The sequence below is a fragment of the Haliotis rufescens genome, unplaced genomic scaffold (assembly GCF_023055435.1).
Source record: "Haliotis rufescens isolate VD_foot unplaced genomic scaffold, xgHalRufe1.0.p SCAF_66, whole genome shotgun sequence".
Lineage (NCBI taxonomy): Eukaryota > Metazoa > Mollusca > Gastropoda > Lepetellida > Haliotidae > Haliotis > Haliotis rufescens.
The window spans coordinates 1,172,965-1,198,552 of record NW_025964357.1 but is presented as its reverse complement, the minus strand read 5'-3'; the positions used below and the strand labels follow the sequence as shown (position 1 = coordinate 1,198,552).

General features: G+C 45.5%; 1 protein-coding gene across 2 annotated transcripts in view; it reads left to right on the top strand.

The window, feature by feature from the left end:
* The window catches only part of LOC124125448 (dual 3',5'-cyclic-AMP and -GMP phosphodiesterase 11-like), a 234,297-nt gene that overhangs the window by 124,095 nt on the left and 84,614 nt on the right, over window positions 1–25,588 (top strand). For both annotated transcript variants that reach the window (XM_048387137.1, XM_048387136.1), the window contains exon 2: window positions 3,973–4,134. In XM_048387137.1, coding sequence (XP_048243094.1) covers window positions 3,973–4,134 — 162 coding nt within the window. The remainder of the gene's footprint in view (window positions 1–3,972; window positions 4,135–25,588) is intronic.

Sequence of the window (25,588 nt, the reverse complement as noted above, 5' to 3'; positions counted from 1 at the left end):
AAGCTCTCAGAGTTGCAATGTCCAGGAAGAGGCAGCTGGCGCAAGTACAGGCAGAAGCGAGGACTCAAACAAAGGCACATGTACAGCAACAACAGTCCCAACCTCATCCACATCTGCTATCTCAGACGCAAACACAGCATCAGCAGCCACACACCATCCCTCCTGTCACATCATCCACCAGTGGGGACTACCAGATGGCTTCAAATATTGCGGTTTCACAGCAGCAACAGTGCCCAACGGGATGGATGCCACGCTGGCAGCATGTTTATCAACCACTGCCTGGAGGATCAAAGACTGTTGATGCTTCCCTGTATTTTTATTTTGTATGTTTGTTTGTATTTTAAACATGAAGTTGAAATGAAAAATACAAATATGATGTTGTTGATATGATATGAAATGAAAACAGCCAAATTATTAACTAAGAGAGTTGTGCTAACAAACCAAAACAACCTGCTTGTTCCTATTAAAAGGCCATTTGAAACAAATTCTGTAAATAAGGTCCTATTTTCAAATATAGATAGAATCTAAATTGAAAATAGATGTTGGAAGACCCTCATTTCAATTAAAGGTGAAGCTTATATATAGTCAAAGCTGCTTTACTGTATTTAATCGGTCAAATCTTACCCTTTAAAGGTTTTCAAATATTTTCATAGAGACGTCTTTGCTTAGTATTATCGCAAAATCTGAGATCATTTTGTTGAAATTTAAGGGATGAAAAGGAGGGTCAAAACTATTGGGTCGTACTCTACATTTTGGCTGCAAAGATTAATTTTGATACCTTATAGCACGTGCAAAAAGGGTGTGTGGTCATAATAAAAATGACTATTTGTTTCGATCAAAAACTCGAACATGACAATTTTACTACTTAATGAGGTAAATAGTTTCATTTCATGAAGAAAAATCAGATGATGAATTTAGTCTGAAACCAAACAGTAATGCAGCTTTAATGCGCCATATAGTTAATAAAGTTTTATTTTGACTACATGCAGCTCCTTTGGTTAATGCGTTGGCATAATCAAATGTAACATTCTGATAAAGATAAAATTTCAAAGCAATTGGTCTGTCCAAATCGCCTTTATCTTGTTAAGTTATAATATGCCTTTATTTAACATGAGAGTTTCTTTCAAAATTATTAATCCCAAGTACCATATTTTGAAAAGAAAGGTGTGAAATTACTTTGTAAATTATATATTTTTCTAACATCATTATTGTTTGTTCTTGTTTAGTCTTGAATATAACAAAACTACAAGGACACAAACAAATACATATGCACAGGTCTGATATTTTAATGAAAGCTGGTACAAGGGCATTAACTTAATAGAGTAAAACATGGTTCTTCACCTTGCCCTTAAAATGAACGTTCAACAACAATTCAGTATTGGCGAAGATGTTTATCCTGCCATGGAACCGACCCTGCGGATGAACAAAGGTAATGTTTCAGGTAAATCCGCTGCTTCTTGGCTGCTACTGTGTCACGGTTACCCCAATAAGTGTGATTCATGTCCTCCAAGTTGGCTGTGTCTCTCCAGGCACCAGGCACCAGGTACCAAGTTGTAGTTCACATCTTCCTTGTCCAGGATCATGACATCATTGGAGGGGTTCCTTTCTCTCAGGTAGTTGTGCAGCACCACACACGTTCTCACTATCAAAGATGCAGTATCTACCTGAACCTGGAGAGTGCTAAGCAGACACCTGAATCTGTTTGCGAGTAACCCAAAGGCTTTCTCAACCACACGGCGAGCTCTTGAAAGGCAATAATTGAATACTAGCTCATCGTGTGCCAGTCCCTGGCGAGAGAATAGTTTCATTAGCCAACTCTGCACGACAAAGGCATCATCTGCAATGATGTAATAAGGTATATCAACATCATCAAATGGTAAAGGCTCTGCATCTGGTATAGCCAAGATTCCCTGTTGTATTGATTGGTGGAGGGCACAGTGGTTCCATATTTGGCTATCAAAGCTAGACCCAACATCTCCAACCTGAATCCATCGGAATTTGTCATCTGCATCAACCAGGCCCCTTAATACAATGGAGCAGAACCCCTCGTAGTTATTATACGTAGAGCCTGATAGCGAGGGCTTTTTGATGGCGATATGCTTGCCATCAAGAGCACCCAAGACATGTGGAAATTGCCATCTTCCTTGAAATCGCTCTGTCACTTGTAATCTTCATAACCTCGGCTTCCATGACATCCAAAATAGCCTTACACACGGAAACAAGAATCCCTGAGATGGTATTGTGAGCAAGTCTGAAATTAAACATCAGTGAGTGGTATGAGTCTCCAGTAGCCAAGAACCTTAATGTCAAAGCCAGCTTGAGTCCAGGAGACACAGGATCACGCCATAGGGTCCTATTCTTGGTGAGACAGTCCTCTACCCTTGCTAACAGTTCATGGAATGTGGCCATGTCTTAGCGCAGAAAGTTCATGAAAGCTTCAGGATCCTCAAGTTGTAATTCTTCCATGAGGGCGTCATACTGACCATGGATTGATCTGCGCAGAAGCCAGTCACGAGCCCACCATCTTCTCTGTTTTCTCTGCTTCTCTTTGTCCTCTTCAAAATGCATGAGACACTGGGCATAACATAGCAGCTCTTTGTTGACAACAGCCCAGAACCAAATCATATTTACTCTTCTATCACTAATGTTGTGTCTGCAGAGTTCAGACAACAAATGATCAGACTGATGTTATCATGGGTTATAAATATCACGTGTATCAATCAATACTTGCTGCCTAGTTATCTGTAGTTTATCTTAGTTTAACTTATTTAAACGTATTGTACATCTGCTAAGAGCACACCTAGCAAGACGTGATATAGCATTTTCAAAACGTAGATTACTGTACAAATACTTAGTTCACTGTACTGAAACGTTTTTTAATGTCAATAAGGTAAATGTAGTGTAGTATAACCGGGTTATGTGAAGTTAAATGAAGTTAGACTGACTTGTGCCCCTACTAAGATGTAGTTTACCATGTTCGTAGATATTTTATGCCTTGATAACTACGATGTTTGTTAAGTTTGGCTACAGTAGACTATGGTTATAACTACGGCAAACTACATCTAACTACATTAAACTAAGTTACTACTACGTTAACAAAAATGTCAGCTTACGTGGCTCTCTGTTGTGCATGCATGCACAACAGATAAATCCCTAAGTATGTTTTTTTCACGTTAATTGCTACGTTATGAACACAGATAGCCACGAACAGCTACGATAAACCACGTATGGATACGTTACACTACGTAAGATTTTTCTACGCATAAGTACGTTATTTAACGCAAGTGTGACTTAGGCTTAAGTCACCAGACATTTCTCTGGAAATACCAATGTGCTGATGTCCTGTATGCAGTTTGTGGCACCACATTCATGGAGGTGTCAGTACACTCGAGCTGTCCTATCTACCTCAATGCAGCATAAAAATGTTGACTCATCGCTGAACAGAACAGGGTGCCGTTATACAAAGCGATCTTAGCGCTAAGGTGATTGTAACTCTCTTACCTTAACATAGACTTACGACAGTCGTAGCGCTAAGGTTATTTTGTACAACGGCACCCAGTTCTCCATCACTGGTTCGGCCATCCTGAACATGCTTAACACCACTGACATCTCAGTTGTTACATCAAAACAACACCTCTGGCTGTTTGGAGAATGCTGTTTTTCCACAAATGACATTGTTGTATGAAGCAGACCCAAGTCAGTCACTTGCTTCCAATTGTCCAACAGCATCCCGTTTCCTTCCGTTCTCCTTGGAAGGACTTTGCAGTTGAGCAAAATGTTTTGGTAACCAAGAGCCCCCCATTTTACAGGGCTATCCAGATTGTTCAGCATACACGTTCAGCACATGCTTGTGCTCTTATCCCTGGATTCTCATGTAGTGTTGCTTTTCTGTATTGTTACATTTTGGTCATGTATTTGATCATTCCTGCATATTGATAATTCTGACAATGACACTTAATTTATTTATTTCAGGATCCTCGATTCAACAGTGATATTGATGTCCAGATGGCCTACAAGACCAGGAGTATACTCTGTATGGCCATCAAGGACAGTGATGGGGAGGTCATAGGGGTAGCACAGGCCATTAACAAAATCAGTGTCCGAGACGAACCATTTGATGAACATGATGAAAAGGTGAGAGGAGGGAAATTTTCGCCTGGTAGTCTTATGAGTGCTTTACCTCTGTATTTGTGCAAAATTGTGACATGACGTATTGAAGCACCAAACATGGACAGTTCATGTAGACATATAGCTTGGAGACTTAGTGTCAATAGTTATCAATTATATTTTCATGGTCTACAAAATATGAAAAAATTTATGAAGGTGAATAGCATATGTTATATCACATTTGAAACTATTCCTTCACACTTGGTAGCTGTACATACGATCTTGCTCACATTAATTCTGATAATGCTTCTTTTCATTCTAATAGATAGGAGAGCCTGTAATTACTCATCACTTTTTTCAAGTACAAATGCCAAAGTCGAACATGATCAAACTTTCATACATACATCAGGGAATTTGACACATCCAACCATCAGGTTCGACTGTATATAGAGAATTAAACCAAGTGTCTTTTTATGCCAATTATATCAAAATAAGTTGATTAAATTGGCAGAATTCAGAGGCTGGACTGTAGACAACTTATCAACACAGCTAACTCCTGTTGCCCATCTACTGGACTGTAGACCACTTATCAACACAGCTAACTCTGGCTGTACATTTACTGGACTGTAGACCACTTATCAACACAGCTCACTCTGGCTGCCAATCTACTGGACTGTAGACTACTTATCAACACAGCTAACTCTGGCTGCCCATTTACTGGACTGTAGACCACTTATCAACACAGCTAACTCCTGTTCCCCATCTACTGGACTGTAGACCACTTATCAACACAGCTAACTCCTGTTGCCCATCTACTGGACTGTAGACAACTTATCAACACAGCTAACTCCTGTTGCCCATCTGCTGGACTGTAGACAACTTATAAACACAGCTAACTCCTGTTGCCCATCTGCTGGATTGTAGACAACTTATCAACACAGCTAACTCTGGCTGCAAATCTACTGGACTGTAGACCACTTATCAACACAGCTAACTCCTGTTGCCCATCTACTGGACTGTAGACAACTTATCAACACAGCTAACTCTGGCTGCCCATCTACTGGACTGTAGACCACTTATCAACACAGCTCACTCTGGCTGCCCATTTACTGGACTGTAGACCACTTATCAACACAGCTAACTCTGGCTGCCCATCTACTGGACTGTAGACAACTTATCAACACAGCTAACTCCTGTTGCCCATCTACTGGATTGTAGACAACTTATCAACACAGCTAACTCTGGCTGCAAATCTACTGGACTGTAGACCACTTATCAACACAGCTAACTCCTGTTGCCCATCTACTGGACTGTAGACCACTTATCAACACAGCTAACTCTGGCTGCCCATCTCCTGGACTGTAGACAACTTATCAACACACCTAGCTCTGGCTGCCCATCTACTGGAGTGTAGACAACTTATCAACACAGCTAACTCTGGCTGCCCATTTACTGGACTGTAGACCACTTATCAACACAGCTAGCTCTGGCTGCCCATCTACTGGACTGTAGACAACTTATCAACACAGCTAGCTCTGGCTGCCCATCTACTGGACTGTAGACCACTTATCAATACAGCTAGCTCTGGCTGCCCATCTACTGGAGTGTAGACAACTTATCAACACAGCTAACTCCTGTTGCCCATCTGCTGGACTGTAGACAACTTATCAACACAGCTAACTCTGGCTGCACATTTACTGGACTGTAGACCACTTATCAACACAGCTAGCTCTAGCTGCCTATCTGCTTGACTGTAGACAACTTATCAACACAGCTAACTCTAGCTGTCCATTTACTGGACTGTAGACCACTTATCAACACAGCTAACTCTGGCTGCCCATCTACTGGACTGTAGACAACTTATCAACACAGCTAACTCCTGTTGCCCATCTACTGGACTGTAGACCACTTATCAACACAGCTCACTCTGGCTGCCAATCTACTGGATTGTAGACAACTTATCAACACAGCTAACTCTGGCTGCCCATCTGCTGGACTGTAGACAACTTATCAACACAGCTAACTCTGGCTGCCAATCTACTGGACTGTAGACCACTTATCAACACAGCTAACTCCTGTTGCCCATCTACTGGACTGTAGACCACTTATCAACACCGCTAACTCCTGTTGCCCATCTACTGGACTGTAGACAACTTATCAACACAGCTAACTCCTGTTGCCCATCTACTGGACTGTAGACCACTTATCAACACAGCTAACTCCTGTTGCCCATCTGCTGGACTGTAGACAACTTATCAACACAGCTAACTCCTGTTGCCCATCTGCTGGATTGTAGACAACTTATCAACACAGCTAACTCTGGCTGCAAATCTACTGGACTGTAGACCACTTATCAACACAGCTAACTCCTGTTGCCCATCTACTGGACTGTAGACAACTTATCAACACAGCTAACTCTGGCTGCCCATCTACTGGAGTGTAGACAACTTATCAACACAGCTAACTCCTGTTGCCCATCTGCTGGATTGTAGACAACTTATCAACACAGCTAACTCTGGCTACAAATCTACTAGACTGTAGACCACTTATCAACACAGCTAACTCCTGTTGCCCATCTACTGGACTGTAGACAACTTATCAACACAGCTAACTCTGGCTGCCCATTTACTGGACTGTAGACCACTTATCAACACAGCTAGCTCTGGCTGCCCATCTACTGGACTGTAGACAACTTATCAACACAGCTAGCTCTGGCTGCCCATCTACTGGACTGTAGACCACTTATCAACACAGCTAACTCTGGCTGCCCATCTACTGGACTGTAGACCACTTATCAACACAGCTAGCTCTAGCTGCCTATCTGCTGGACTGTAGACAACTTATCAACACAGCTAACTCTGGCTGCCCATCTACTGGACTGTAGACAACTTATCAACACAGCTCACTCTGGCTGCCCATCTACTGGACTGTAGACAACTTATCAACACAGCTAACTCTGGCTGCCCATTAACTGGACTGTAGACAACTTATCAACACAGCTAACTCTGGCTGCCCATTTACTGGACTGTAGACCACATATCAACACAGCTAACTCCTGTTGCCCATCTGCTGGACTGTAGACCACTTATCAACACAGCTCACTCTGGCTGCAAATCTACTGGATTGTAGACAACTTATCAACACAGCTAACTCTGGCTGCCCATCTGCTGGACTGTAGACAACTTATCAACACAGCTAACTCTGGCTGCCAATCTACTGGATTATAGACCACTTATCAACAGAGCTCACTCTGGCTGCCAATCTACTGGACTGTAGACCACTTATCAACACAGCTAACTCCTGTTCCCCATCTGCTGGACTGTAGACAACTTATCAGCTAACTCTAGCTGCCCATCTGCTGGACTGTAGACAACTTATCAACACAGCTAACTCCTGTTGCCAATCTACTTGACTGTAGACAACTTATCAACACAGCTAACTCTGGCTGCCCATCTGCTGGACTGTAGACCACTTATCAACACAGCTAACTCTGGCTGCCCATTAACTGGACTGTAGACCACTTATCAACACAGCTAACTCCTGTTGCCCATCTGCTGGACTGTAGACAACTTATCAACACAGCTAACTCTGGCTGCCCATCTACTGGACTGTAGACAACTTATCAACACAGCTAACTCTGGCTGCCAATCTACTAGACTGTAGACCACTTGACAACACAGCTAACTCCTGTTGCCCATCTGCTGGACTGTAGACAACTTATCAACACAGCTAACTCTGGCTGCACATTTACTGGACTGTAGACCACTTATCAACACAGCTAGCTCTAGCTGCCTATCTGCTGGACTGTAGACAACTTATCAACACAGCTAACTCTGGCTGCCCATCTACTGGACTGTAGACAACTTATCAACACAGCTAACTCCTGTTGCCCATCTGCTGGACTGTAGACAACTTATCAACACAGCTAACTCTGGCTGCCCATGTACTGGACTGTAGACAACTTATCAACACAGCTAGCTCTGGCTGCCCATTTACTGGACTGTAGACCACTTATCAACACAGCTAACTCTGGCTGCCCATTAACTGGACTGTAGACCACTTATCAACACAGCTAACTCTGGCTGCCCATCTACTGGACTGTAGACCACTTATCAACACAGCTAACTCTGGCTGCCCATCTACTGGACTGTAGACAACTTATCAACACAGCTAACTCCTGTTGCCCATCTACTGGACTGTAGACCACTTATCAACACAGCTAACTCCTGTTGCCCATCTACTGGACTGTAGACCACTTATCAACACAGCTAACTCTGGCTGCCCATCTACTGGACTGTAGACAACTTATCAACACAGCTAACTCTGGCTGCCCATCTACTGGACTGTAGACCACTTATCAACACAGCTAACTCCTGTTGCCAATCTACTTGACTGTAGACAACTTATCAACACAGCTAACTCTGGCTGCCCATCTGCTGGACTGTAGACAACTTATCAACACAGCTAACTCTGGCTGCCCATCTACTAGACTGTAGACAACTTATCAACACAGCTAACTCTGGCTGCCCATCTACTGGACTGTAGACCACTTATCAACACAGCTTACTCTGGCTGCCCATTTACTGGACTGTAGACCACTTATCAACACAGCTAACTCTGGCTGCTCATCTACTGGACTGTAGACCACTTATCAACACAGCTAACTCTGGCTGCCCATTAACTGGACTGTAGACCACTTATCAACACAGCTAACTCCTGTTGCCCATCTCCTGGACTGTAGACAACTTATCAACACAGCTAACTCTGGCTGCCCATCTGCTGGACTGTAGACAACTTATCAACACAGCTAACTCTGGCTGCCAATCTACTAGACTGTAGACCACTTATCAACACAGCTAACTCCTGTTGCCCATCTGCTGGACTGTAGACAACTTATCAACACAGCTAACTCTGGCTGCACATTTACTGGACTGTAGACCACTTATCAACACAGCTAGCTCTAGCTGCCTATATGCTGGACTGTAGACCACTTATCAACACAGCTAACTCTGGCTGCCCATCTACTGGATTGTAGACAACTTATCAACACAGCTAACTCCTGTTGCCCATCTACTTGACTGTAGACCACTTATCAACACAGCTAACTCCTGTTGCCCATCTACTGGACTGTAGACCACTTATCAACACAGCTAACTCTGGCTGCCCATCTACTGGACTGTAGACAACTTATCAACACAGCTAACTCTGGCTGCCCATCTACTGGACTGTAGACCACTTATCAACACAGCTAACTCCTGTTGCCCATTTACTGGACTGTAGACCACTTATCAACACAGCTAACTCCTGTTGCCCATCTACTGGACTGTAGACAACTTATCAACACAGCTAACTCTGGCTGCCCATCTACTGGAGTGTAGACAACTTATCAACACAGCTAACTCTGGCTACAAATCTACTAGACTGTAGACCACTTATCAACACAGCTAACTCCTGTTGCCCATCTACTGGACTGTAGACAACTTATCAACACAGCTAACTCTGGCTGCCCATTTACTGGACTGTAGACCACTTATCAACACAGCTAGCTCTGGCTGCCCATCTACTGGACTGTAGACCACTTATCAACACAGCTAACTCTGGCTGCCCATCTACTGGACTGTAGACCACTTATCAACACAGCTAGCTCTAGCTGCCTATCTGCTGGACTGTAGACAACTTATCAACACAGCTAACTCTGGCTGCCCATCTACTGGACTGTAGACAACTTATCAACACAGCTCACTCTGGCTGCCCATCTACTGGACTGTAGACAACTTATCAACACAGCTAACTCTGGCTGCCCATTAACTGGACTGTAGACAACTTATCAACACAGCTAACTCTGGCTGCCCATTTACTGGACTGTAGACCACATATCAACACAGCTAACTCCTGTTGCCCATCTGCTGGACTGTAGACCACTTATCAACACAGCTCACTCTGGCTGCAAATCTACTGGATTGTAGACAACTTATCAACACAGCTAACTCTGGCTGCCCATTTACTGGACTGTAGACCACTTATCAACAGAGCTCACTCTGGCTGCCAATCTACTGGACTGTAGACCACTTATCAACACAGCTAACTCCTGTTCCCCATCTGCTGGACTGTAGACAACTTATCAGCTAACTCTAGCTGCCCATCTGCTGGACTGTAGACAACTTATCAACACAGCTAACTCCTGTTGCCAATCTACTTGACTGTAGACAACTTATCAACACAGCTAACTCTGGCTGCCCATCTGCTGGACTGTAGACCACTTATCAACACAGCTAACTCTGGCTGCCCATTAACTGGACTGTAGACCACTTATCAACACAGCTAACTCCTGTTGCCCATCTGCTGGACTGTAGACAACTTATCAACACAGCTAACTCTGGCTGCCCATCTACTGGACTGTAGACAACTTATCAACACAGCTAACTCTGGCTGCCAATCTACTAGACTGTAGACCACTTGACAACACAGCTAACTCCTGTTGCCCATCTGCTGGACTGTAGACAACTTATCAACACAGCTAACTCTGGCTGCACATTTACTGGACTGTAGACCACTTATCAACACAGCTAGCTCTAGCTGCCTATCTGCTGGACTGTAGACAACTTATCAACACAGCTAACTCTGGCTGCCCATCTACTGGACTGTAGACAACTTATCAACACAGCTAACTCCTGTTGCCCATCTGCTGGACTGTAGACAACTTATCAACACAGCTAACTCTGGCTGCCCATGTACTGGACTGTAGACAACTTATCAACACAGCTAGCTCTGGCTGCCCATTTACTGGACTGTAGACCACTTATCAACACAGCTAACTCCTGTTGCCCATGTGCTGGACTGTAGACAACTTATCAACACAGCTAACTCTGGCTGCACTTTTACTGGACTGTAGACCACTTATCAACACAGCTAGCTCTAGCTGCCTATATGCTGGACTGTAGACCACTTATCAACACAGCTAACTCTGGCTGCCCATCTACTGGATTGTAGACAACTTATCAACACAGCTAACTCCTGTTGCCCATCTACTTGACTGTAGACCACTTATCAACACAGCTAACTCCTGTTGCCCATCTACTGGACTGTAGACCACTTATCAACACAGCTAACTCTGGCTGCCCATCTACTGGACTGTAGACAACTTATCAACACAGCTAACTCTGGCTGCCCATCTACTGGACTGTAGACCACTTATCAACACAGCTAACTCCTGTTGCCCATTTACTGGACTGTAGACCACTTATCAACACAGCTAACTCCTGTTGCCCATCTACTGGACTGTAGACAACTTATCAACACAGCTAACTCTGGCTGCCCATCTACTGGAGTGTAGACAACTTATCAACACAGCTAACTCTGGCTACAAATCTACTAGACTGTAGACCACTTATCAACACAGCTAACTCCTGTTGCCCATCTACTGGACTGTAGACAACTTATCAACACAGCTAACTCTGGCTGCCCATTTACTGGACTGTAGACCACTTATCAACACAGCTAGCTCTGGCTGCCCATCTACTGGACTGTAGACCACTTATCAACACAGCTAACTCTGGCTGCCCATCTACTGGACTGTAGACCACTTATCAACACAGCTAGCTCTAGCTGCCTATCTGCTGGACTGTAGACAACTTATCAACACAGCTAACTCTGGCTGCCCATCTACTGGACTGTAGACAACTTATCAACACAGCTCACTCTGGCTGCCCATCTACTGGACTGTAGACAACTTATCAACACAGCTAACTCTGGCTGCCCATTAACTGGACTGTAGACAACTTATCAACACAGCTAACTCTGGCTGCCCATTTACTGGACTGTAGACCACATATCAACACAGCTAACTCCTGTTGCCCATCTGCTGGACTGTAGACCACTTATCAACACAGCTAACTCTGGCTGCCCATCTACTGGACTGTAGACAACTTATCAACACAGCTAACTCTGGCTGCCCATCTACTGGACTGTAGACCACTTATCAACACAGCTAACTCCTGTTGCCAATCTACTTGACTGTAGACAACTTATCAACGCAGCTAACTCTGGCTGCCCATCTGCTGGACTGTAGACAACTTATCAACACAGCTAACTCTGGCTGCCCATCTACTAGACTGTAGACAACTTATCAACACAGCTAACTCTGGCTGCCCATCTACTGGACTGTAGACCACTTATCAACACAGCTTACTCTGGCTGCCCATTTACTGGACTGTAGACCACTTATCAACACAGCTAACTCTGGCTGCTCATCTACTGGACTGTAGACCACTTATCAACACAGCTAACTCTGGCTGCCCATTAACTGGACTGTAGACCACTTATCAACACAGCTAACTCCTGTTGCCCATCTCCTGGACTGTAGACAACTTATCAACACAGCTAACTCTGGCTGCCCATCTGCTGGACTGTAGACAACTTATCAACACAGCTAACTCTGGCTGCACATTTACTGGACTGTAGACCACTTATCAACACAGCTAGCTCTAGCTGCCTATATGCTGGACTGTAGACCACTTATCAACACAGCTAACTCTGGCTGCACATTTACTGGACTGTAGACCACTTATCAACACAGCTAGCTCTAGCTGCCTATATGCTGGACTGTAGACCACTTATCAACACAGCTAACTCTGGCTGCCCATCTACTGGATTGTAGACAACTTATCAACACAGCTAACTCCTGTTGCCCATCTACTTGACTGTAGACCACTTATCAACACAGCTAACTCCTGTTGCCCATCTACTGGACTGTAGACCACTTATCAACACAGCTAACTCTGGCTGCCCATCTACTGGACTGTAGACAACTTATCAACACAGCTAACTCTGGCTGCCCATCTACTGGACTGTAGACCACTTATCAACACAGCTAACTCCTGTTGCCCATTTACTGGACTGTAGACCACTTATCAACACAGCTAACTCCTGTTGCCCATCTACTGGACTGTAGACAACTTATCAACACAGCTAACTCTGGCTGCCCATCTACTGGAGTGTAGACAACTTATCAACACAGCTAACTCTGGCTGCCCATCTACTGGACTGTAGACCACTTATCAACACAGCTAACTCCTGTTGCCAATCTACTTGACTGTAGACAACTTATCAACACAGCTAACTCTGGCTGCCCATCTGCTGGACTGTAGACCACTTATCAACACAGCTAACTCCTGTTGCCCATCTGCTGGACTGTAGACAAATTATCAACACAGCTAACTCTGGCTGCCCATCTACTGGACTGTAGACCACTTATCAACACAGCTAACTCCTGTTGCCCATCTGCTGGACGGTAGACAACTTATCAACACAGCTAACTCTGGCTGCCAATCTACTAGACTGTAGACCACTTATCAACACAGCTAACTCTGGCTGCCCATCTACTGGACTGTAGACCACTTATCAACACAGCTAGCTCCAGCTGCCTATCTGCTGGACTGTAGACAACTTATCAACACAGCTAACTCTGGCTGCCCATCTACTGGACTGTAGACCACTTATCAACACAGCTAACTCTGGCTGCCCATCTACTGGACTGTAGACAACTTATCAACACAGCTAACTCTGGCTGCCCATCTACTGGACTGTAGACCACTTATCAACACAGCTAACTCTGGCTGCCCATCTACTGGACTGTGGACAACTTATCAACACAGCTAGCTCTAGCTGCCTATATGCTGGACTGTAGACCACTTATCAACACAGCTAACTCTGGCTGCCCATCTACTGGATTGTAGACAACTTATCAACACAGCTAACTCCTGTTGCCCATCTACTTGACTGTAGACCACTTATCAACACAGCTAACTCCTGTTGCCCATCTACTGGACTGTAGACCACTTATCAACACAGCTAACTCTGGCTGCACATTTACTGGACTGTAGACCACTTATCAACACAGCTAGCTCTAGCTGCCTATATGCTGGACTGTAGACCACTTATCAACACAGCTAACTCTGGCTGCACATTTACTGGACTGTAGACCACTTATCAACACAGCTAGCTCTAGCTGCCTATATGCTGGACTGTAGACCACTTATCAACACAGCTAACTCTGGCTGCCCATCTACTGGATTGTAGACAACTTATCAACACAGCTAACTCCTGTTGCCCATCTACTTGACTGTAGACCACTTATCAACACAGCTAACTCCTGTTGCCCATCTACTGGACTGTAGACCACTTATCAACACAGCTAACTCTGGCTGCCCATCTACTGGACTGTAGACAACTTATCAACACAGCTAACTCTGGCTGCCCATCTACTGGACTGTAGACCACTTATCAACACAGCTAACTCCTGTTGCCCATTTACTGGACTGTAGACCACTTATCAACACAGCTAACTCCTGTTGCCCATCTACTGGACTGTAGACAACTTATCAACACAGCTAACTCTGGCTGCCCATCTACTGGAGTGTAGACAACTTATCAACACAGCTAACTCTGGCTGCCCATCTACTGGACTGTAGACCACTTATCAACACAGCTAACTCCTGTTGCCAATCTACTTGACTGTAGACAACTTATCAACACAGCTAACTCTGGCTGCCCATCTGCTGGACTGTAGACCACTTATCAACACAGCTAACTCCTGTTGCCCATCTGCTGGACTGTAGACAAATTATCAACACAGCTAACTCTGGCTGCCCATCTACTGGACTGTAGACCACTTATCAACACAGCTAACTCCTGTTGCCCATCTGCTGGACGGTAGACAACTTATCAACACAGCTAACTCTGGCTGCCAATCTACTAGACTGTAGACCACTTATCAACACAGCTAACTCTGGCTGCCCATCTACTGGACTGTAGACCACTTATCAACACAGCTAGCTCCAGCTGCCTATCTGCTGGACTGTAGACAACTTATCAACACAGCTAACTCTGGCTGCCCATCTACTGGACTGTAGACCACTTATCAACACAGCTAACTCTGGCTGCCCATCTACTGGACTGTAGACAACTTATCAACACAGCTAACTCTGGCTGCCCATCTACTGGACTGTAGACCACTTATCAACACAGCTAACTCTGGCTGCCCATCTACTGGACTGTGGACAACTTATCAACACAGCTAACTCCTGTTGCCCATCTGCTGGACTGTAGACAACTTATCAACACAGCTAACTCTGGCTGCCCATTTACTGGACTGTAGACAACTTATCAACACAGCTAGCTCTGGCTGCCCATTTACTGGACTGTAGACAACTTATCAACACAGCTTACTCTGGCTGCCCATTAACTGGACTGTAGACCACTTATCAACACAGCTAACTCCTGTTGCCCATCTCCTGGACTGTAGACAACTTATCAACACAGCTAACTCTGGCTGCCCATCTGCTGGACTGTAGACAACTTATCAACACAGCTAACTCTGGCTGCCCATCTACTGGACTGTAGACCACTTATCAACACAGCTAACTCCTGTTGCCCATCTGCTGGACGGTAGACAACTTATCAACACAGCTAACTCTGGCTGCCAATCTACTAGACTGTAGACCACTTATCAACACAGCTAACTCTGGCTGCCCATCTACTGGACTGTAGACCACTTATCAACACAGCTAGCTCCAGCTGCCTATCTGCTGGACTGTAGACAACTTATCAACACAGCTAACTCTGGCTGCCCATCTACTGGACTGTAGACCACTTATCAACACAGCTAACTCTGGCTGCCCATCTACTGGACTGTAGACAACTTATCAACACAGCTAACTCCTGTTGCCCATCTGCTGGACTGTAGACCACTTATCAACACAGCTAACTCTGGCTGCCCATCTACTGGACTGTAGACAACTTATCAACACAGCTAACTCTTGCTGCCCATTTACTGGACTGTAGACCACTTATCAACACAGCTAACTCTTGCTGCCCATCTACTGGACTGTAGACCACTTATCAACACAGCTAACTCTGGCTGCCCATCTACTGGACTGTAGACAACTTATCAACACAGCTAACTCCTGTTGCCCATCTGCTGGACTGTAGACAACTTATCAACACAGCTAACTCTGGCTGCCCATTTACTGGACTGTAGACAACTTATCAACACAGCTAGCTCTGGCTGCCCATTTACTGGACTGTAGACCACTTATCAACACAGCTTACTCTGGCTGCCCATTAACTGGACTGTAGACCACTTATCAACACAGCTAACTCCTGTTGCCCATCTCCTGGACTGTAGACAACTTATCAACACAGCTAACTCTGGCTGCCCATCTGCTGGACTGTAGACAACTTATCAACACAGCTAACTCTGGCTGCCAATCTACTAGACTGTAGACCACTTATCAACACAGCTAACTCTGGCTGCCCATCTACTGGACTGTAGACCACTTATCAACACAGCTAACTCTGGCTGCCCATTAACTGGACTGTAGACCACTTATCAACACTGCTAACTCCTGTTGCCCATCTCCTGGACTGTAGACTACTTATCAACACAGCTAACTCTGGCTGCCCATCTACTGGACTGTAGACCACTTATCAACACAGCTAACTCCTGTTGCCCATCTGCTGGACGGTAGACAACTTATCAACACAGCTAACTCTGGCTGCCAATCTACTAGACTGTAGACCACTTTTCAACACAGCTCACTCTGTCTGCCCATCTACTGGACTGTACACCACTTATCAACACAGCTAGCTCTAGCTGCCTATCTGCTGGACTGTAGACAACTTATCAACACAGCTAACTCTGGGTGCCCATCTACTGGACTGTAGACCACTTATCAACACAGCTAACTCTGGCTGCCCATCTACTGGACTGTAGACCACTTATCAACACAACTAACTCTGGCTGCCCATCTACTGGACTGTAGACAACTTATCAACACAGCTAACTCCTGTTGCCCATCTGCTGGACTGTAGACAACTTATCAACACAGCTAACTCTGGCTGCCCATTAACTGGACTGTAGACCACTTATCAACACAGCTAACTCTGGCTGCCAATCTACTAGACTGTAGACCACTTATCAACACAGCTAACTCTGGCTGCCCATCTACTGGACTGTAGACCACTTATCAACACAGCTAGCTCCAGCTGCCTATCTGCTGGACTGTAGACAACTTATCAACACAGCTAACTCTGGCTGCCCATCTACTGGACTGTAGACCACTTATCAACACAGCTAACTCTTGCTGCCCATCTACTGGATTGTAGACCACTTATCAACACAGCTAACTCTGGCTCCCCATCTACTGGATTGTAGACAACTTATCAACACAGCTAACTCCTGTTGCCCATCTGCTGGACTGTAGACAACTTATCAACACAGCTAGCTCTGGCTGCCGATTTACTGGACTGTAGACCACTTATCAACACAGCTAACTCTGGCTGCCCATCTACTGGACTGTAGACAACTTATCAACACAGGTAACTCTGGCTGCCCATCTACTGGACTGTAGACTACTTATCAACACAGCTAACTCCTGTTGCTCATCTGCTGGACTGTAGACAACTCTTGCTGCCCATCTGCTGGACTGTAGACAAATTATCAACACAGCTAACTCCTGTTGCCCATCTACTGGACTGTAGACAACTTATCAACACAGCTAACTCTGGCTGCCCATCTACTGGACTGTAGACAACTTATCAACACAGCTAACTCTGGCTGCCCATTAACTGGACTGTAGACCACTTATCAACACAGCTAACTCCTGTTGCCCATCTACTAGACTTTTGACAACTTATCAACACAGCTAACTCTGGCTGCCCATCTACTAGACTGTAGACAACTTATCAACACAGCTAACTCTGGCTGCCCATCTACTGGACTGTAGACTACTTATCAACACAGCTAACTCCTGTTGCCCATCTGCTGGACTGTAGACAACTTATCAACACAGCTAGCTCTGGCTGCCCATTTACTGGACTGTAGACCACTTATCAACACAGCTAACTCCTGTTGCCCATCTGCTGGACTGTAGACCACTTATCAACACAGCTAACTCCTGTTGCCCATCTACTGGACTGTAGACAACTTATCAACACAGCTAGCTCTGGCTGCCCATTTACTGGACTGTAGACCACTTATCAACACAGCTAACTCTGGCTGCCCATCTACTGGACTGTAGACAACTTATCAACACAGGTAACTCTGGCTGCCCATCTACTGGACTGTAGACTACTTATCAACACAGCTAACTCTGGGTGCCTATCTGCTGGACTGTAGACCACTTATCAACACAGCTAACTCCTGTTGCTCATCTGCTGGACTGTAGACAACTCTGGCTGCCCATCTACTGGACTGTAGACAAATTATCAACACAGCTAACTCCTGTTGCCCATCTACTGGAACGTAGACAACTTATCAACACAGCTAACTCTGGCTGCCCATCTACTGGACTGTAGACAACTTATCAACACAGCTAACTCTGGCTGCCCATTAACTGGACTGTAGACCACTTATCAACACAGCTAACTCCTGTTGCCCATCTACTAGACTGTAGACAACTTATCAACACAGCTAACTCTGGCTGCCCATCTACTAGACTGTAGACAACTTATCAACACAGCTAACTCTGGCTGCCCATCTACTGGACTGTAGACTACTTATCAACACAGCTAACTCCTGTTGCCCATCTGCTGGACTGTAGACAACTTATCAACACAGCTAGCTCTGGCTGCCCATTTACTGGACTGTAGACCACTTATCAACACAGCTAACTACTGTTGCCCATCTGCTGGACTGTAGACAACTTATCAACACAGCTAACTCTGGCTGCCCATGTGCTGGACTGTAGACAACTTATCAACACAGCTAGCTCTGGCTGCCCATTTACTGGACTGTAGACCACTTATCAACACAGCTAACTCTGGCTGCCCATCTACTGGACTGTAGACAACTTATCAACACAGGTAACTCTGGCTGCCCATCTACTGGACTGTAGACTACTTATCAACACAGCTAACTCTGGGTGCCTATCTGCTGGACTGTAGACCACTTATCAACACAGCTAACTCCTGTTGCTCATCTGCTGGACTGTAGACAACTCTGGCTGCCCATCTGCTGGACTGTAGACAAATTATCAACACAGCTAACTCTGGCTGCCCATGTGCTGGACTGTAGACAACTTATCAACACAGCTAGCTCTGGCTGCCCATCTACTGGACTGTAGACCACTTATCAACACAGCTAACTCTGGCTGCCCATGTGCTGGACTGTAGACAACTTATCAACACAGCTAGCTCTGGCTGCCCATTTACTGGACTGTAGACCACTTATCAACACAGCTAACTCTGGCTGCCCATCTACTGGACTGTAGACAACTTATCAACACAGGTAACTCTGGCTGCCCATCTACTGGACTGTAGACTACTTATCAACACAGCTAACTCTGGGTGCCTATCTACTGGACTGTAGACCACTTATCAACACAGCTAACTCCTGTTGCTCATCTGCTGGACTGTAGACAACTCTGGCTGCCCATCTGCTGGACTGTAGACAAATTATCAACACAGCTAACTCCTGTTGCCCATCCACTGGACTGTAGACAACTTATCAACACAGCTAACACTGGCTGCCCATCTACTGGACTGTAGACAACTTATCAACACAGCTAACTCTGGCTGCCCATTAACTGGACTGTAGACCACTTATCAACACAGCTAACTCCTGTTGCCCATCTACTAGACTGTAGACAACTTATCAACACAGCTAACTCTGGCTGCCCATCTACTAGACTGTAGACAACTTATCAACACAGCTAACTCTGGCTGCCCATCTACTGGACTGTAGACTACTTATCAACACAGCTAACTCCTGTTGCCCATCTGCTGGACTGTAGACAACTTATCAACACAGCTAGCTCTGGCTGCCCATTTACTGGACTGAAGACCACTTATCAACACAGCTAACTCTGGCTGCCCATCTACTGGACTGTAGACAACTTATCAACACAGCTAATTCCTGTTGCCTATCTGCTCGACTGTAGACAACTTATCAACACAGCTAGCTCTGGCTGCCCATCTACTGGACTGTAGACAACTTATCAACACAGCTAACTCTGGCTGCCCATCTACTGGATTGTAGACAACTTATCAACACAGCTAACTCTGGCTGCCCATCTACTGGACTGTAGACTACTTATCAACACAGCTAACTCCTGTTGCCCATCTGCTGGACTGTAGACAACTTATCAACACAGCTAGCTCTGGCTGCCCATTTACTGGACTGTAGACCACTTATCAACACAGCTAACTACTGTTGCCCATCTGCTGGACTGTAGACAACTTATCAACACAGCTAACTCTGGCTGCCCATGTGCTGGACTGTAGACAACTTATCAACACAGCTAGCTCTGGCTGCCCATTTACTGGACTGTAGACCACTTATCAACACAGCTAACTCTGGCTGCCCATCTACTGGACTGTAGACAACTTATCAACACAGGTAACTCTGGCTGCCCATCTACTGGACTGTAGACTACTTATCAACACAGCTAACTCTGGGTGCCTATCTGCTGGACTGTAGACCACTTATCAACACAGCTAACTCCTGTTGCTCATCTGCTGGACTGTAGACAACTCTGGCTGCCCATCTGCTGGACTGTAGACAAATTATCAACACAGCTAACTCTGGCTGCCCATGTGCTGGACTGTAGACAACTTATCAACACAGCTAGCTCTGGCTGCCCATCTACTGGACTGTAGACCACTTATCAACACAGCTAACTCTGGCTGCCCATGTGCTGGACTGTAGACAACTTATCAACACAGCTAGCTCTGGCTGCCCATTTACTGGACTGTAGACCACTTATCAACACAGCTAACTCTGGCTGCCCATCTACTGGACTGTAGACAACTTATCAACACAGGTAACTCTGGCTGCCCATCTACTGGACTGTAGACTACTTATCAACACAGCTAACTCTGGGTGCCTATCTGCTGGACTGTAGACCACTTATCAACACAGCTAACTCCTGTTGCTCATCTGCTGGACTGTAGACAACTCTGGCTGCCCATCTGCTGGACTGTAGACAAATTATCAACACAGCTAACTCCTGTTGCCCATCCACTGGACTGTAGACAACTTATCAACACAGCTAACACTGGCTGCCCATCTACTGGACTGTAGACAACTTATCAACACAGCTAACTCTGGCTGCCCATTAACTGGACTGTAGACCACTTATCAACACAGCTAACTCCTGTTGCCCATCTACTAGACTGTAGACAACTTATCAACACAGCTAACTCTGGCTGCCCATCTACTAGACTGTAGACAACTTATCAACACAGCTAACTCTGGCTGCCCATCTACTGGACTGTAGACTACTTATCAACACAGCTAACTCCTGTTGCCCATCTGCTGGACTGTAGACAACTTATCAACACAGCTAGCTCTGGCTGCCCATTTACTGGACTGTAGACCACTTATCAACACAGCTAACTACTGTTGCCCATCTACTGGACTGTAGACAACTTCTCAACACAGCTAACTCTGGCTGCCCATGTGCTGGACTGTAGACAAATTATCAACACAGCTAACTCTGGCTGCCCATCTACTGGATTGTAGACCACTTATGAACACAGCTAACTCTGGCTGCCCATCTGCTGGACTGTAGACCACTTATCAACACAGCTAACTCTGGCTGCCCATCTACTGGACTGTAGACAACTTATCAACACAGCTAATTCCTGTTGCCTATCTGCTCGACTGTAGACAACTTATCAACACAGCTAGCTCTGGCTACCCATCTACTGGACTGTAGACAACTTATCAACACAGCTAACTCTGGCTGCCCATCTACTGGATTGTAGACAACTTATCAACACAGCTAACTCTGGCTGCCCATCTACTGGACTGTAGACAACTTATCAACACAGCTAACTCTGGCTGCCCATCTACTAGACTGTAGACAACTTATCAACACAGCTAACTCCTGTTGCCCATCTGCTGGACTGTAGACAACTTATCAACACTGCTAGCTCTGGCTGCCCATTTACTGGACTGTAGACCACTTATCAACACAGCGAATTCCTGTTGCCCATGTGCTGGACTGTAGACAAATTATCAACACAGGTAACTCTGGCTGCCCATTTACTGGACTGTAGACCACTTATCAACACAGCTAACTCTGGCTGCCCATCTACTGGATTGTAGACAACTTATCAACACAGCTAACTCCTGTTGCCCATCTGCTGGACTGTAGACAACTTATCAACACAGCTAGCTCTGGCTGCCCATTTACTGGACTGTAGACCACTTATCAACACAGCTAACTCTGGCTGCCCATCTACTGGACTGTAGACAACTTATCAACACAGGTAGCTCTGGCTGCCAATCTACTGGACTGTAGACTACTTATCAACACAGCTAACTCTGGCTGCCCATCTACTGGACTGTAGACAACTTATCAACACAGCTAACTCTGGCTGCCCATCTACTGGACTGTAGACTACTTATCAACACAGCTAACTCTGGCTGCCCATCTGCTGGACTGTAGACAAATTATCAACACAGCTAACTCCTGTTGCTCATCTGCTGGACTGTAGACAACTCTGGCTGCCCATCTGCTGGACTGTAGACAAATTATCAACACAGCTAATTCCTGTTGCCCATCTACTGGACTGTAGACCACTTTTCAACACAGCTAACTCCTGTTGCCCATCTACTGGACTGTAGACAACTTATCAACACAGCTCACTCTGGCTGCCCATCTACTGGACTGTAGACATCTTATTAACCCAGCTAACTCCTGTTGCCCATCTGCTGGACTGTAGACTACTTATCAACACAGCTAACTCCTGTTGCCCATCTGCTGGACTGTAGACTACTTATCAACACAGCTAACTCCTGTTGCCCATCTACTGGACTGTAGACAACTTATCAACACAGCTAACTCCTGTTGCCCATCTGCTGGACTGTAGACAACTCTGGCTGCCCATCTGCTGGACTGTAGACAACTTATCAACACAGCTCACTCTGGGTGCCCATCTACTGGACTGTAGACAAATTATCAACACAGCTAGCTCTAGCTGCCTATCTGCTTGACTGTAGACAACTTATCAACACAGCTAACTCTGGCTGCCCATCTACTGGACTGTAGACAAATTATCAACACAGCTAGCTCTGGCTGCCCATCTACTGTACTGTAGACCACTTATCAACACAGCTCACTCTGGGTGCCCATCTACTGGACTGTAGACAACTTATCAACACAGCTCACTCTGGCTGCCCATCTACTGGACTGTAGACAACTTATTAACCCAGCTAACTCCTTTTGCCCATCTGCTGGACTGTAGACTCGTTATCAACACAGCTAGCTCTGGCTGCCCATCTGCTGGACTGTAGAGAACTTATCAACACAGCTAACTCCTGTTGCCCATCTGCTGGACTGTAGACAACTTATCAACACAGCTAACTCTGGCTGACCATCTACTGGACTGTAGACAACTTATCAACACAGCTAACTCTGGCTGACCATCTACTGGACTGTAGACAACTTATCAACACAGCTAACTCTGGCTGCCCATCTACTGGACTGTAGACTACTTATCAACACAGCTAACTCCTGTTGCCCATCTGCTGGACTGTAGACAACTTATCAACACAGCTAGCTCTGGCTGCCCATTTACTGGACTGTAGACCACTTATCAACACAGCTAACTACTGTTGCCCATCTACTGGACTGTAGACAACTTCTCAACACAGCTAACTCTGGCTGCCCATGTGCTGGACTGTAGACAAATTATCAACACAGCTAACTCTGGCTGCCCATCTACTGGATTGTAGACCACTTATGAACACAGCTAACTCTGGCTGCCCATCTGCTGGACTGTAGACCACTTATCAACACAGCTAACTCTGGCTGCCCATCTACTGGACTGTAGACAACTTATCAACACAGCTAATTCCTGTTGCCTATCTGCTCGACTGTAGACAACTTATCAACACAGCTAGCTCTGGCTACCCATCTACTGGACTGTAGACAACTTATCAACACAGCTAACTCTGGCTGCCCATCTACTGGATTGTAGACAACTTATCAACACAGCTAACTCTGGCTGCCCATCTACTGGACTGTAGACAACTTATCAACACAGCTAACTCTGGCTGCCCATCTACTAGACTGTAGACAACTTATCAACACAGCTAACTCCTGTTGCCCATCTGCTGGACTGTAGACAACTTATCAACACTGCTAGCTCTGGCTGCCCATTTACTGGACTGTAGACCACTTATCAACACAGCGAATTCCTGTTGCCCATGTGCTGGACTGTAGACAAATTATCAACACAGGTAACTCTGGCTGCCCATTTACTGGACTGTAGACCACTTATCAACACAGCTAACTCTGGCTGCCCATCTACTGGATTGTAGACAACTTATCAACACAGCTAACTCCTGTTGCCCATCTGCTGGACTGTAGACAACTTATCAACACAGCTAGCTCTGGCTGCCCATTTACTGGACTGTAGACCACTTATCAACACAGCTAACTCTGGCTGCCCATCTACTGGACTGTAGACAACTTATCAACACAGGTAGCTCTGGCTGCCAATCTACTGGACTGTAGACTACTTATCAACACAGCTAACTCTGGCTGCCCATCTACTGGACTGTAGACAACTTATCAACACAGCTAACTCTGGCTGCCCATCTACTGGACTGTAGACTACTTATCAACACAGCTAACTCTGGCTGCCCATCTGCTGGACTGTAGACAAATTATCAACACAGCTAACTCCTGTTGCTCATCTGCTGGACTGTAGACAACTCTGGCTGCCCATCTGCTGGACTGTAGACAAATTATCAACACAGCTAATTCCTGTTGCCCATCTACTGGACTGTAGACCACTTTTCAACACAGCTAACTCCTGTTGCCCATCTACTGGACTGTAGACAACTTATCAACACAGCTCACTCTGGCTGCCCATCTACTGGACTGTAGACATCTTATTAACCCAGCTAACTCCTGTTGCCCATCTGCTGGACTGTAGACTACTTATCAACACAGCTAACTCCTGTTGCCCATCTGCTGGACTGTAGACTACTTATCAACACAGCTAACTCCTGTTGCCCATCTACTGGACTGTAGACAACTTATCAACACAGCTAACTCCTGTTGCCCATCTGCTGGACTGTAGACAACTCTGGCTGCCCATCTGCTGGACTGTAGACAACTTATCAACACAGCTCACTCTGGGTGCCCATCTACTGGACTGTAGACAAATTATCAACACAGCTAGCTCTAGCTGCCTATCTGCTTGACTGTAGACAACTTATCAACACAGCTAACTCTGGCTGCCCATCTACTGGACTGTAGACAAATTATCAACACAGCTAGCTCTGGCTGCCCATCTACTGTACTGTAGACCACTTATCAACACAGCTCACTCTGGGTGCCCATCTACTGGACTGTAGACAACTTATCAACACAGCTCACTCTGGCTGCCCATCTACTGGACTGTAGACAACTTATTAACCCAGCTAACTCCTTTTGCCCATCTGCTGGACTGTAGACTCGTTATC